At 34.7% G+C, this 14,941-nt stretch overlaps 1 protein-coding gene across 2 annotated transcripts; it reads left to right on the top strand.

Annotated features, from left to right (window-relative positions):
- The first annotated feature begins 74 nt into the window (after nt 1–74).
- Nucleotides 75–13,505, top strand: LOC123540367 (uncharacterized). Of its 2 annotated transcripts, none has more exons than XM_045325343.2 (6): nt 75–304; nt 6,068–6,231; nt 6,934–7,072; nt 8,120–8,227; nt 10,241–10,337; nt 11,745–13,505. In XM_045325343.2, exons 1-6 carry the CDS (start codon nt 235–237, stop codon nt 12,301–12,303), a joined length of 1,137 nt encoding a protein of 378 aa, XP_045181278.2. In that variant the 5' UTR covers nt 75–234; the 3' UTR covers nt 12,304–13,505. The 2 variants fall into 2 exon arrangements, with proteins under 2 accessions (XP_045181278.2, XP_053382117.1); XM_053526142.1 differs by lacking the exon at nt 75–304 and adding an exon at nt 4,186–4,273.
- Nucleotides 13,506–14,941: the final 1,436 nt, after the last annotated feature.

The raw sequence follows: 14,941 nt of genomic DNA, 5'->3' as shown, positions 1-14,941 counted from the left end.
TATTAATAACGACATTTCGATATCATTAACAGTGATTTTGATAAATAATAAATTACGGATATACTACTTTAGGCATTTTAAAAATGCCACTTTAACACATACTTCAAGTAGGAGATTTTGTATAACAACGGAAATTGTAGGAGGACTGTATATCACACTTCTCATAATATCCTACTATTTCACTTCCTATTTCACATTTACAAATTACGTTTTGATATAGACGAAATATACAACATGGACATATGGGTCAGTTTTATTACGACTATTACTGTGATACTATTGACCACTGTCCCGGACATACTTCGTAAGTACATTTTTTGTCTGTGAATCATTGAAAGTTAGCATTTATAGTGTAAAACATCCTTGAAAAACGCATCATTTCACTCAGAGTACGGGATAACAAAATTCGTAAAATTTGATCAAAACCATGAATATTTGTTTTATTTGGCATGTAAAATCAAAACATATTTCACTTGTAAACACTGGATTTACAATTTCTCATCTGATGGTCATGTGGTGAAAGATATTTCGATCTTACACGGAAAGGAAACAATGATACATCCTTTATTGTGTACAACTGGTCTTAGTCATTTACGTATGTGATTCATTGATAAACTACTTTCATTTTGTGTGTTTGAAAATTTATAAACGCATTATAGCGAGCTCGAAGAGCAGGCCCGAAGGGCCTGCTCGAGAATCGAGCTTTACGGTAACGCAAGTATACTTTCACACTTGGTGATGGATTTGAACAGTTTCGTCGGAAGTTTTAAAAAAGCGCACCCTAGCGGACTGGTGCTCACAGGAAGTACTTCTTTCCGGAGTGAATGCAGAACTTCATTCAATTGTTAAAAATTATTCATCACTCAACAAGAATGAAAGAATGATTTCAGGTTGTTTGAAAAAAATATTATTTGCATTTAAAAGATCAAGCATCGGCCAGAAAATGCAAAAAAATTCATTAATAAGCAGAAAGAAACGGGAACGCGGTAATGACGTCACCGTGACACCGGCTCCCATAAATTTTGCAACGTATGATATTCACTGTTATAGGCATGGTGACACTAAATGTAGACTTTTTTCAAGCGAATAGGTTCTCCTGAATTCTTGTGACTAGTGAATAGTTTGTATGTGACAAATAAATGATGCATAATATGCGGAAACCCCGAGCGGGGCCGAAGGCCCCGCGAGGGCTTGGAGCTCCTTTAGACAACGTGTATGATGTATGCGAAATAAATGAAAAAATACTGAAAACAAAATAGAAAATCTATCTATACCATGCAATTTACATTTCGTCTCCAGCCCGGGACGCCGCCATTTTTAAAAATCTTAATTATCCTGGCGCTTATGGCGTTGAGACTGCGTTAAGCTTTTAAATAATACAGAACGGAGAAAAATTTGACTGGTTTACTGTATTTTTACGCTCGACGTCATACGGCGCTCATTCAATTATGTACAGAAAGCACCCCAATAACAAAGATATTCTTAATAAAAATCCGTTCCAGTCTCCATGGACGTCTGCAAACATCGTTGTCGTCTACTGCATATCGTTGTCAGCAACAGAGAGACCCCTTATTTCTACAGGGTATTCCTTGGCATGGTTATTCAAAATATTTATTTCTAAAAACAAAATAGAGTGTCTTTTTTAATTTGTATCAATTTTTACAGCGTTTCAACTGGAAACTGACATAATGAAAAGATAAATCTAACTGAAAATGTGAAAATAGATCTAGATTCTAATCATTTCAAAGTACAAAAAGGATGTCTTCGTCCAAAGAGCATAGCTGTAGTTTATATTCATTTTTTTTTCTGTAGGGAAGTGCCAAGAAAAATGTGAAATTAGATCTTTTACTTCAATGGACAACCCATTTTGCAAAAATATGGGTCCCTCAAAATAAAACAATTTATTATATTCTACAGTTCATCCAGAAGAAAGAAATGAAATTAGCAAATCTACTTCAGTAAATGAATATTCTGCTCAAATCTGCTTATAAAATGGTACATATTCCACCAGCTTTTCTTACAAAGTATTCAGACTTTTAAAAGATAAACTTCGTTATCCCGTTTATACAAAATCTGAGACCGATGAACAACAAATTAAACTTGAAAATGATATTGAGGAAATAAACACACACATATCATTTTAAATAAGACATACAAATGCTATTCTGTTAGATGGGACAGAGTTAATTTTAAAAACAAAAAAGAGGCAGAAATGGTAAATTTAAAGAGAAGATAAGAACGGTGTCTAAAAAACCTATATAATGGTGTTCATGCCGATTCCAGCTAAAGAAAAACATGGTTTAGTTTTTTCTGTTAGTCTATAAAAAAAGACTAACTTTCTTTTGATGAAAGTGAATCTGAAAGTGATAACGATGAAAGGTCATGGAACTTCAAACGTGTAAATAATTACTTAAAACTGTTTTGTTCTTCTACAAGAAAATATTGAATATGTAGTTAAAGAATTGTTCGTAATGTTACTTGTTCGTATTATTTTTTACATTTAATTATGTTCAACGGTGTATGACATGTTAGTCACTAACTGTAAGGCTCATTAATTTGTTTACTTAATAAATCTTAAGTGTTAGAGTTATAATATTTGAGGTCTAAAATAGCAAGTTTTATATCCTTATTTCTTTTGTCAAATTAACAATATTCCAAAATATACCTATTGCATAAACCATGCCATGCCAAGCCACAAGGATGAACTATACAATTATCTCTATACATAAGAATTGAGGTATATAAATGAAACATTATATACTCTGCTAAAGTAGTTTTAAATAAAATTTATTAGAATTTCACCTCAATAAAAATTCTTCACAAACTATTCCTTAAGATATCACATTCATATGTTATAAGCACATTCATATGTTAAGTACAATTTACATCACCTAAATTAAAATCAAATTTTCATCCACTTTGATAATCTTTATGTTTTTTTCCTACTATTTTAGCAACCTGGGAATTTACTGCCAGACGTACTTGATTGAATACAAATAGCCGTTATGAAAATGGCCTACTAAAGTACGATATACATAGAGTGGCAATAATTTATTTTTCATATATGGGAGTAACCCCTAGAAGTAAAAACTCTGGGTTTCCGCATTATAGGTAGCACCTAATTTCATATTATTTTTAGATAAATCCGATTTCTTTGAGCTCGGTTTGAGGCTTTGCGTTAGTTCATAGTAGCTCGCGTAGCTCGCCTTACGGCAATGTGTACGCGAATATAACAAAATGTGCCGAATGGGACAAAGTGATGTAGCTGAAAAATTTTCCTCTCGTCTGGGCGCCGCCATTTTGGGTGCCGCCATTTTGTTCTACTTCCGTCAAAGTCGGGAAAATCGTTTTGTTTTTTTAAATTTTATATTTGAGTTACAATCTCTATGTTCATTAGGTGTCTTTATTTTTAAAAAAGTTATGTTATGGAAATAATTTCAATTTTGCTTTTATTTTACAAAGCGCGTGTCCCTAGAGGACAGGTGCTCACAGGAAATGCTTTGTTGGCAGTGAATACAGAACTTCATTTGATTGCTGAATATTATCCATCACTCAAAAATAATGCAAGAAAGATTTCCAGTTGGTAGAAAAAAATATGATTTTCTTTTAAAAGATCAAGCATTGGCCAGAAAATGGGATAAAATTTCATAAATAAGCATAAAGCCATAAGAACGCCACAAACAGGTAATGACGTCACCGTGACACCGGCTTTCCATAAATTTTGCAACGTATGATATTCGCTGTTACAGGTATAATGACACTAAATTTTTGTTTCTTTTCAAGTAAATATGTTCTCGGAATTGTTTTATGCAGTGAATGGTTTCTTTGCCGTTTAAGCTACGCTCGCTCAGAGGCTTTGCCTTTTTCATATTAGTTCTTTCATGAAGTACTGTTTAATCAAATTAAGTTTTGTTCTTAATCATATTTGACTTGTATCACGAAATTTTCGTGTTTATAACATACTTGTAATAAGAAATTCATACTTACAAATACAACATACCCGAAGATTATAAGCCTGTCGCCATTTTACGATCACATGGTTTTACCATCGTCACGTGATTTCTTTGGATAATAAGATACATAATAAGATAAAGGTAAATAATTCGCTTTATTACCTGTTTTCTGTGAGTGAAGTATTGAATTATAAAAGGGAAATATATAAAGTCATTTCACTGTCAAACACATGTTTTGTTCACAGAAATGGAAATGGTTATAACTATAGGCTACAGTAAAGCAGAAGACATGGATGAAAAGAAAATTTGTTTTCTTACGTGTAAAATAAAATACGTATCTTTCACTCGTAAACCCCCAGATCTTTCATTTGAACATATTGAATCTTAAAGAGTATTTAATGTTGTTTTTTTTTGTTGTTGTTGTTTTTTCCACTAAATTGTACTTATTGTACTTAGTGGCATCGTTAAATAGAAAGGATAGAACTTTCATATCATTAATATGTTAGAGAATGATATGTTAGACTGTCTACAGCTAAATGTGCTAATCTGTCACACTACATCGTATAGCGTTAACGGACGTCCAACGTAAAAAAATTCAATCCGTTCGTGTTCGTTCGCATGCTTTTCTTTTCCGTTTCTCATGCGGCGCCTGCACTCCTTGTTCGGTGGAAGGTTTTGAGCATGTTCAAAATTTAGAACGTACACCACCGGACAAAGTTTTCCGTCAGATGTACGGTACCAATGCGATGGTATGCGTTTTTTTGTTACTCGTGCGTTACCTATTCTGTACTTGTCCGGTACGCATCCGTTCTTGTCCGGTGGACCTGATTCACGGCCGGACTACTACTGGAAATTCAACAGATGTAACGTATGTTCAACGGACGATAACTGACGAGAACGTTTTGTCAGTTTCTCATGCGTTGCGCTTACGTTTAACGCGGTACAAATCCGTTACTAGTACGGTGATATCCGTTAATTTAACGTTATTCGTCCTATATATGTGCGTTAATCTTGCGATCATTGTGCGTTTTATGCGCGCCATACACTGATCGCGAGAGCACCGAGCAGCAGCGGGGATGCCTTTCGTCACCGGATAACTTTCACCGCAATTTTATATACGTTTGGCGTCCGTTAGCGCTATACGCTATGACTGAAGCATAAGATAAAGTTATACATATTACCATTGTTTAAATTTAGTATTGTTTCATAAACTAACTATAAAAAAAAATTCGGATACGTTTCTAAACATATAGTCTACATCAAGATCCACGGGTTCTCATTCCAACAAAAACGCTAACGGACATAATTTTCAAACAAATGAATTCAATAGAGAACAGATACCTTTTTCTGTAAAATTCATTTTCCAGGAATCATACCCAATGGTTCAAAATGTAAAGAAAAATTTGAGTGATATAAAAGTTCATATTTTTACCTGAGGGTCACTCCAGAAGCATTCCAACTATCGTGAAAGACGTTATTCAACTTTTTATGATTCGAAACTTGTGTTTTCAAATGCACGTGACTTCATTCGAAGTCACATTCATTTTTCAGAATTGCATAATCATAGGTTAATTAATGCAATGCAGACGTTCTCTAGTATATATATATATATACAAAATTATATGCAAAATTTTCCCATATGGATTTACTGCATGGTGCTTTATTACACTCTTGCTAGTGTGAGAGAAGCGATGTGTAATTCCGTTCTACGCTCGAATTGCAGTAGGTAGCATTAACTGTTACGTGGCGTTGTAAAAAGCACCAGTCCTGTTACAGATGTAACGTGTAAACAAAATCAAAGTACATCTTGAATTTCCAAGGACCAACTGCACTTCGAGATATACGTCCACTTGAAAAAGTTAAAATTAGATAATTTAGTGTCTTTTACGCCCCTTTTAAAAACATCATGTCGCCAGATTCTGTGTTGATACTTTTTGTCAGGACACTCAACATGTTTTGTTTTCCTTAATGTTCTGTACCTTTTAGTTATAGTTTTTCCGAAATAAACGCATATGGAAATGCAGTATAAGTTTCTTGACACAGAATGTTTTAACATTATATACTGTAATGTACTTTATATTTTGATATGCGTTCATAAATTTGTCTTCAAACAGCAATACAGCCACCTGGATTTCTTGGATGCTACAAAGACAAGTTGGGGAGAATATTTAAGAATATCAACAAAACACTCGATTACAATATATATGAACGTGAAGATGTCGTCAATAAGTGTATCAAATTTTGCAGATCGTCTAAAAATAGATATGCAGGCGCAAAGGTAATTAATGCCAAACTTTCTCGGTGTACAGACTGTGTGTAAAACTTATGTTCATTCTGAAAAATGTACTGACCAGCGTTCTGTCATGTTAGAAAAGTTTGACGACAAAACTGTAAGTTACATTAAACGAATTTTCACGATAATTTAATCTATATATACTAATGCATGTACCCGCGGTGCTTGAAGTGTAGAGCTTAGACTTTGAAAAGCTTATTTTCGCTTTGCTTTGGTATTGTGAAATATGAATAAATTGCAAACGGAAAAATAGTAGGAATCTATATTATGCAACTAATATGGTGGTTCAGGAATATGAATATGCTAGATTTATTTGCCTTTCTTAAGACTTAAGTAAGTGTCAGATTTAAACGAAAAAAATAATAAAAACGCTATCTGAGTGTAATTGGTAGAAACATGTTTTTATCCTTAAGTTTATGTCTGGTCTATCCTGTTATCAGAACAATTTCAATTAATCTAATCAGAAATAAGGTGTTGCTGTAATTTGCTTATTTCAGCTCTATTGTAAAGAATGCTAATTTATTTAAAAATATGAATGAGTAAGCTTCCTACAGAAAATACTGGTGAATTATCAATATGAACCGTTTCAACTCCAGCGGGGTTTTGAATGCAATAACTAAGGACTTAGTGAATGCAACCATATAAACTAGACCGTATGATATAAACTAATTTTACTTCTGTTTTAAGTTTCACAGTCAAAATATGAAATGTTTTTGCGGCACCGTTATTCACAGCAGTGATCCAACAAGCTGTGAAGAGTACTGTCCAGGAAACGGGAAGAAGGAATGTGCAGGTCCTGAAGCTATAGGCCTGTACGATACCTGGCGTAAGGCATACGTATTCACGTAAAACAATAAACGTTTCAAAAATATTTTCTTTAGTGTTGAGGTTGAGCACATATTATTACAATAGGCAAATTTATAACGTATTTTCCGTTTACGACTTCGGAGTTGTTTTCTTTTTTTTTTTTACATGAAGCCATGTACATTTTGTATGCGCTTTAGAATGCCGAATTGCCTAACAACATAATCTCACAGTAATAGCCAGGTCCTATTACTCATTAAAGGTCCACTATTTTGTGATGCACGTGCACTTCATCTAAGAAATCAGGAGTCTAGTTTAAATAAAGGTCGTATAGTGAGAGGAAGGGCTAAATTTGACCGAGGCAAATTAGAAACTGCATTTTGTGTGTGTGTGTGTGTGTTTTTTTTTGTTTTGTTTTCTTTAGAGTTATTATACTACCAGAAGCAGTCATTTCGGTGCTAAGCGCCAACGGCAAAAAGCATGGGTGTTACCCTTCCGTCGGGGTCCGGAGAAAATATCATAATATGACACAGTGTTATCGCATACAAGTGCATCGTTTTGTTTTAAAGTACTGTCTAAGATATTTTGAGACGGAGAATACAAAGCAGTTGAGGTAGAAAATTGACAGAGACGAATTTTGCAGAAAATATTGACCTAAACAAGAACTTCAGTTGCCCCAATTTAGTTGTTACGGCCGTGACAGTCTTAGCCTTTAGCCTGCTGGCGGCAAATGATTCTGCCTTTGCGACCAGTGCAGACCAAGATCAGCCTGCGCATATTTGCAGGTTGACCATGGCCTGCACTGTTCGCCCTTCGGTCAGTAAATTTTAAAGTAAACACCTCTTCGAATAATAATTGGTATTGCCTAAACTGAATGATGGACCAGTCCATTTTGAAAATTAGCAGGCTAAGGTTAGATAATTATTTTACTGAGCTTGTTGTAAATGAACCAATGAAGAAATTACTGTTTTTCGTCAACAAGTAATGTTTCAAATAATTTTTCAAAATCGGAACTCAAATGCCTATTTTGTATTCTCTCTGAACAAATATCCGATCCGATGTATTGTAGCGTGTGCAGCTGAACCCTGTAAGAACAGCGCCACCTGTGAAGATATCGACGCAGACAATTATAAGTGCAGTTGCACTAAAGGATGGAAAGGTGTTAATTGCGATGAAGGTAAGAATATTATAGATCTACCATTTCTATTTATAGTTATAAAGACACATCACAGAAATATACTGCTAGGGTGATCTGGTTTAAGCGCCTGTTCCGCAATCAGAAGGTCTCGGTTTCCGGTCCTGCTAGAGTCGGTTCTTGCAGGGAGGTCAAATATGTATCAGTTGTTCAAGGTTCTTGTAAACGAAGAAAGGCCGGTTGGTAAGACGCCGGCAAATAAATACATGTATTTAATACAGACTGACTATATCTGCCTGGTGCATAACATTAAAAATAGCTTTTTTGTAGTACTACGTCAGTGTCTCATAAGCCAACTTTGTTTGCCCTTTCAAAAGGGGGAGCACAATAATAAACAAACAATTTGAATACTTTACCTTTACACTATATGTACAATAAACAAGAGCATTTGAAAAAAAATTTAATTCTCTTGACTGTGAAGCTTATTTTAAAATGCTTTGTAAAAGATAGGTTTGTTCTTGAAACATGATTTTCTTAAGAGTAACGCAATACGATGCATCCATATTTGTTAGAAAATTAGTCTCAATACCGAATATCTATGAGACCCGCATTTGGTTGACATTTCAACGGTCTGGAAATCTGCATACACTACATTATCAAGTGGCTATCAATGTTGAGAACTTTTATGTCTGCTACTTGTTTCTTGTTTATCCCATAATAGCCACAAACGAACGCCGAACAGCAGGTATTTTGCAACCATTTTACTAATTAATTCCTTAAAGGGAGGTAATTCAACTTCTGTAACACTCACAGACACTTGGGGGTCAACACCCCTCCCCCTCCCATGCCGCCCCTGACAACCCTCAGTCAATACATTTTTGTTTTTTAAAACAAACTGAGCACATGCCTTGATCATCCAACGACTTTTGTTACCATTTCAACATGTTTGAAAAATTCCCATACTCTATCAATGCTCAAAAAAACTAAAGACAACTTACTTCGCAATGTAAACACGATTTTCTTGACCAAGGAATAGGAGAATAGATTCCAGCTTGATGTTGCGCAGTCAAATTTACTACACAGAGCCGGGATACAGACGTTATCGTTAGCGGTTAAAATAAAAATACTTGCTTTGAAAGTCAATTGCCTCGGTGGTCGAGATAGTACAGATGCTGGTTCTGAAAGAAGTTTTTTGGGCAGGGCTACGGGTTCGCTCCGCGCTTCGGGCATTCTTTTTTTTTTTAATATAATATTTTCATTTTCTTTTTAAACAATTTATTCTCAAGATATAAAAAAATATCTAAAAAAAAAAAAAAGGATTGCCCACATAGTGCGGAGCGAACCCGCGGCCCTGCCCAAAAATAAGCTCACAGAACCAGCGTCTGTACTATCTTAGCCACCGCGGCAGTTGACGTCATGAGCGAGTATTTTTATTTTAACCACTAACGATATTGTCTGTGTCCCGGCTCTGTGTAGTAAATTTGACTGCGCAACATCAAGCTTGGATCTATTCTCCTATTCCTTGGACAAACTATTTTGTGTTGAAAACGCTCAGACTAAGTTGTCTTTAGTTTTTCTGAGCATTGATAGTATATGGGAGATTCTTTAAACATATTGAAATGGTAACAGAAGTTGTTGTATGATCGAGACATGTGCTCAGTTTGATTTAAAAAGCAAAAATATATTGGTTGAAGGTTGGCAGGGGCGGATTGGAAGGGGGGGGGGCAGGTTCTGACCCCCAAGTGTCTGTGGTAACACTATGAATATGTAATGTCACTAAAAATCTGGAAGTTTTTCTATCAGATATGTTTGCAACGCTATTTATATAATTCATCATCTCATCAACATCTCATATACTCTCATTATCACCATCATTATCATCATTATTATCATCATCGTCAGTAACTGTCATGCTACGGTAAAGCAAGACAATGTCCGTTCATGTTTAGTCCAAATGTTGGACAGTCTCAGTCAGTGAAAGAAAGTTCGATCTTTCACTGAAACAAAGAAAAATACTGCAGACATATAAAGACACATTAATTGCTAATATTTCAGGAGAGGAAGTCAATCACCCAAACGCTGTAGAAGTTTTGGTTCCCACGGTGCTTACAATTGTTGCGGTTATTGCAATAGTCATATTCTTGATTATTAGGTAAATCAATATGTTTTTATCATAATTAATTTACATAACAGCCACCCTTATCGGTCGCCACAGAAACCATGACTACAAATTTTAACTGATTTTGCAAGGGCTGTCATTGTTTGAATCATGACAAATTAACTCCATTGGAATCATGACAAATTAACCCTTTTTGAATCTTGACAAATTAATGCTGTTAAAGTCCTGACAAATGAACTCCATTGGAGTCGTGAGAAATGAACGCAGTTGGAATCTTGACAAATTAACTCTATTGAATTGCAGCGATTATAATGGTTTCGCAGATATGTACAATTTGTTGCATTGAATATATAGCTATGCTTTTAGTAAACGGTCCCTTCGGAACTAGAAATGAGGACTACCTTGACCAGATGACCCGGACCGTAAACGGGTGATCTGGCCATATTTCAGGACGACCTGGGCTATGTTTTAGAAAGGTCTGGACCACGTGATATAACAATATACGTGTATTATCAATGTTTTAGAATAAATGTACCATTTATTACTGTAGGCGGGAGTTAAGTGATGTTTTTGTTACTGAATATGTATACCTTGAGACTGGAGTCAAGACATTTAATGTAGAAATCTAATTGGTATTATAAGTAACCTTGATGTATGGCAATCGCAGCTTTTCGTGCACTGCTCCAAAGCTTTGGAACTCCCTTCCTGTCAAGATCAGGGAAGCTGACACGCTAGCTGCTTTCAAAAGCCTGCTCAAAACCCACTTCTTTGTACAATATTTTGTTAACTGACCGATACATTTATTTTTTTTTATCTTGTTTTTTTTTTTTTAAATTATACTTTTTTTCATTCATGATTTTTGTTAATGTGGAATGCATTATCTTTGTATACGTATTTGTTTGTATTTTTGCAATTTATTCTGTAAAGCACTTTTAAACGTGTACAAGTGCATGAAAAGAGTGCTATATAAATGTGGTATAATAATAATAATAATAATAATAATAATAAGTGTTATATCGTGTAGCGATAAAACATAGGCAGTTAATTGTTCCAGTAATTTACTCAATTTGATACTAATAGGTTATGGCGAAGTTGCTTACAGCAAATCTACGGTGCCCCTAAAGTGACATGTTACACACTTTTTTCAAGTTAGGTAATGTGAGACTTTTTTTTATTTCGTTTAAACGAAATGATTTCGTTTAAATGAACTGGTTATTTCGTTAAACGAAATAACTTATTTCGTTTAAACGAAATCATTTCGCTTAAACGAAATAAATAAAAGTCTCACATTACCTAACTGGAAAAAAAGTGTGTAACATGTCACTTTAGGGGCACCGTACAAATCTTATGCAAATGGATCAACTTTTTCATTTTTCAACAGATACGTTCAAATTTTTCTTGAAGTGGGTTTCCATAATTGCTAATCACATATCTTTTCAGGCGAAGACGGAACAAAACTACAACAGATATATCTCACAAAGGAAGTGCTGGTGGAGTTGACAATCAGTACGTTGGATACCAGAGACATCCTTCCCAGCAACCATCTATCATCTATACTCCGGAATCGTATTCATCTCCCTACGCCGAAATTCCACTGGAAGGCTTTAACAGAAGTTCGAAAAATGACCCTAGTGCCGCCAGCATTAAACCCGATAACCAATATAATGTTCCAAATGTGCAATCGTCTCCAGCCCTGGCCACGTGTTCCAATTACTCACATCTAGAGATAAATCAAGCAATATTGAATTCAGCTGAATCGAACACGTATTCACATACGACCGTGCTAAACGACAAAAATCAAATTAAGCCCACATCATCTACAGATGGTGTAGAAAACACTTATAACATATTGCAGATTTCCTCTAAACCGAAAGTGGCCAACAAATCGGCAAATGATATTTCTGATGCTTCAGTTTACAATCATGCAAAAGCAGGAGGTCGAAATCCAAAGAATACCGGCATAGACGATTACTCCCACTTAAATACAGTAAACAGATAAAACTTAAAAAGAACATACATTTAGAAGCCAGTTCACTTGGCGGACCTTTATTTACATAGATTATATAGTTTGACATTAAATGTGTGACACAATCTCTACTGATTTCCCCTTTGCAACCAGTGTAGATCATGATCAGTCTGCACATCCATGTAGTTTGATCATGATCTGCACGATTCGCTATTCACTTAGTATATTTTTGGTATGCTCCCCTTTTAACAGTAATTGTACCCTCCAAATTGAAAGATAAACGAGTTCGTTATAGAAATTTAGCAGGGTAAGGGTTAGACATTCTGCGTTTGATTTATCTGTTAAATATATCGTTCTCATACGCTATCCTGTTTGATACGATATAAGGTAATGGATCCGTATTCAGACTCGGCAATATTCGTAAAACTACTCGGCAATTTTCGTAAAATTACTCTCATTATGTAATTTGGCATTCTCCGGACGTAAAAAAAACGTCATTGGTCGGTTTTCATAACATTTCTATTACCGTAAATGTAATGTTAAATATGTAAATTACCCGTAGTGCCATACTTATACCAGTATAATCTACGTCATAACAAGTTACGCAATATCATGAAATTATATATGTTACACAGCAAACTATGCATACATAATACTAAAGCTCGATTACATGCCGATCTATTTGTAACTTAGGTTTTAGTTTTAATGACCCATACAGGTTTCCGTATATTCGTAGTTGAAACTTCTATACAACAACCTTGTGATCGCAATCCACTTGTCAACCTTGTGAACTTTCCTTTTTTCGGACAAGATAGACATTACAGTGGACACTGACACATTCTTCTTGTAAATGTTTTAGTATATTAAATTAGCAAATATTCTTAAATGTTATGATGAACCATTGGTCAACCATGAGCTATCCAAGGAAGACAACAGTGGATGAACTTATTGATTGAAGTGATGTTTATAATATTCTAATCTGCAAAATTCGCTTTGTTCTTGTATGAAACCATTTCAAAATTAAATCGGTAATTAGATAGATGTATAAAAATGCTATAAGATGTACATGTAAATGAATCATAACGGCAATGAAAGTGAATATTATGTTATACAAAGGAACGGTAATTCAAGTCTTGATCTGCTCATTCCCTCCCTTGGTATAATAATGGTATCACTTTGATTCGCTAGTGATTTGTGATATCTAGTATGTTAATAGTCTATACAAAATGCAAAAATTAAGTATGCACGTGATATATGTAAATGAATGATTTTAGTAGTAATGGCAAGTGAAAACAGAGATATGATTCATAATAGCAGAGCTACCGGCGCCGCAAAGCGGCGCCGACAGCGTCGCATTACAGTTAGACGTGTGAAAAAGAAAATGAATAAAACTGTGTATAGAATTACTAATTTACTATCGAGTTGAAAATTCGTGGTAAGTTTCTGGAATCGGTGTTGTTCGGGTTTCTTCCAGTACACAATGCTCATAGTAATTAATCAGTAAGACGTCAGTAGACGCTTGCTCTTTACGGTTGACTAAAGCGTTTCGCTTACTGCTTTGAACGTTGAATTAATATGTAAATGAGCGTCTGATAATAAGAATTTAGTGCTAAATACATTTTCTACGAAGACAAAATAGATAAGATACAATATTTTCAATGCAAAACGATTTTCATCACGCTGTCATAACCGAAATTCATTATATAACTTATATTTGTGTTGATGACGTCATACTTCCACATTGGTGCAGTGGTTAGCGAGTTCGCATTGAAAACCAAAGGTCGGGAGTTCGATCCTCACAAGAAGCATTTTTTTTTTTAATTTCTTTTTTTTTTTCTTTTTTTTTTTTTTTTAGTTTTGGAAGTATTGTAAAAACTAAAGGCATTCATGTGAAATTTAGCAAGTGTTTTGTTAGTGATGTCTGGTTCCAATATACTGTCTATACAGTAGTCAGTAGAAAAACCTTCATTTTTTTCAAAAAACAAAAACAAAAAAAAAAAGGTTTTGGGATCAAAATATACAGGCACTGAACTGTGAAAAGCACATAATGCTCTTCTCCCCGTTCACATATATATCATCCACAAGCTTAAAAATCGCTCACCAGAGTTTATCACTAGGAAAAAAACTACTGATTATGAATTATCAGTAAACATAAAAAAGGTTCCTACTATACCGTCCCTATTCTTTAGTGCTAAAAGATTAACCAAAAAATGTCATAGACTGCTTACTTAGCAGCTCAGTAAATAAAACAGGGGTTTTCGAGAATTTCGGCACACAAGAGTTTTTCTCTGGGTAAAATTTTCATCATTAACTTTTAGATGGCTAGTCTTTTGGGTTTAAAACTTTCTTAAATTCGTAGATCTATATAGCATATTCGCTTGTCAAGATTTAATCTTAATGCATTCTAAGACATTCAGTCAAAAATCATGAATTATCATTAATTCTTAAAATTTTAATAGATCTAAAAGAACATAAACTTCCTCAAACAGATCCATAATTCCAGATAATTCCAGCAGCACTCCTTTAATTTTCAAGGGGCACTGGTGATTTTTCAAGGGAGCTCTGCCTTCTAGGTAGCACCTAAGTTCATATTACGGTCTAAGGGAAACTACTCGTTACCTGTAAAGCTGATTTATTTATTAATGACCGTGCTTGCCTTGGTATAATTTTT

This window comes from Mercenaria mercenaria, chromosome 16, assembly GCF_021730395.1.
Source record: "Mercenaria mercenaria strain notata chromosome 16, MADL_Memer_1, whole genome shotgun sequence".
In the NCBI taxonomy this organism is placed as follows: Eukaryota; Metazoa; Mollusca; class Bivalvia; order Venerida; family Veneridae; genus Mercenaria; species Mercenaria mercenaria.
The sequence above is the reverse complement of the archived record's forward strand: the minus strand, read 5'-3'. Positions and strand labels throughout refer to the sequence as shown.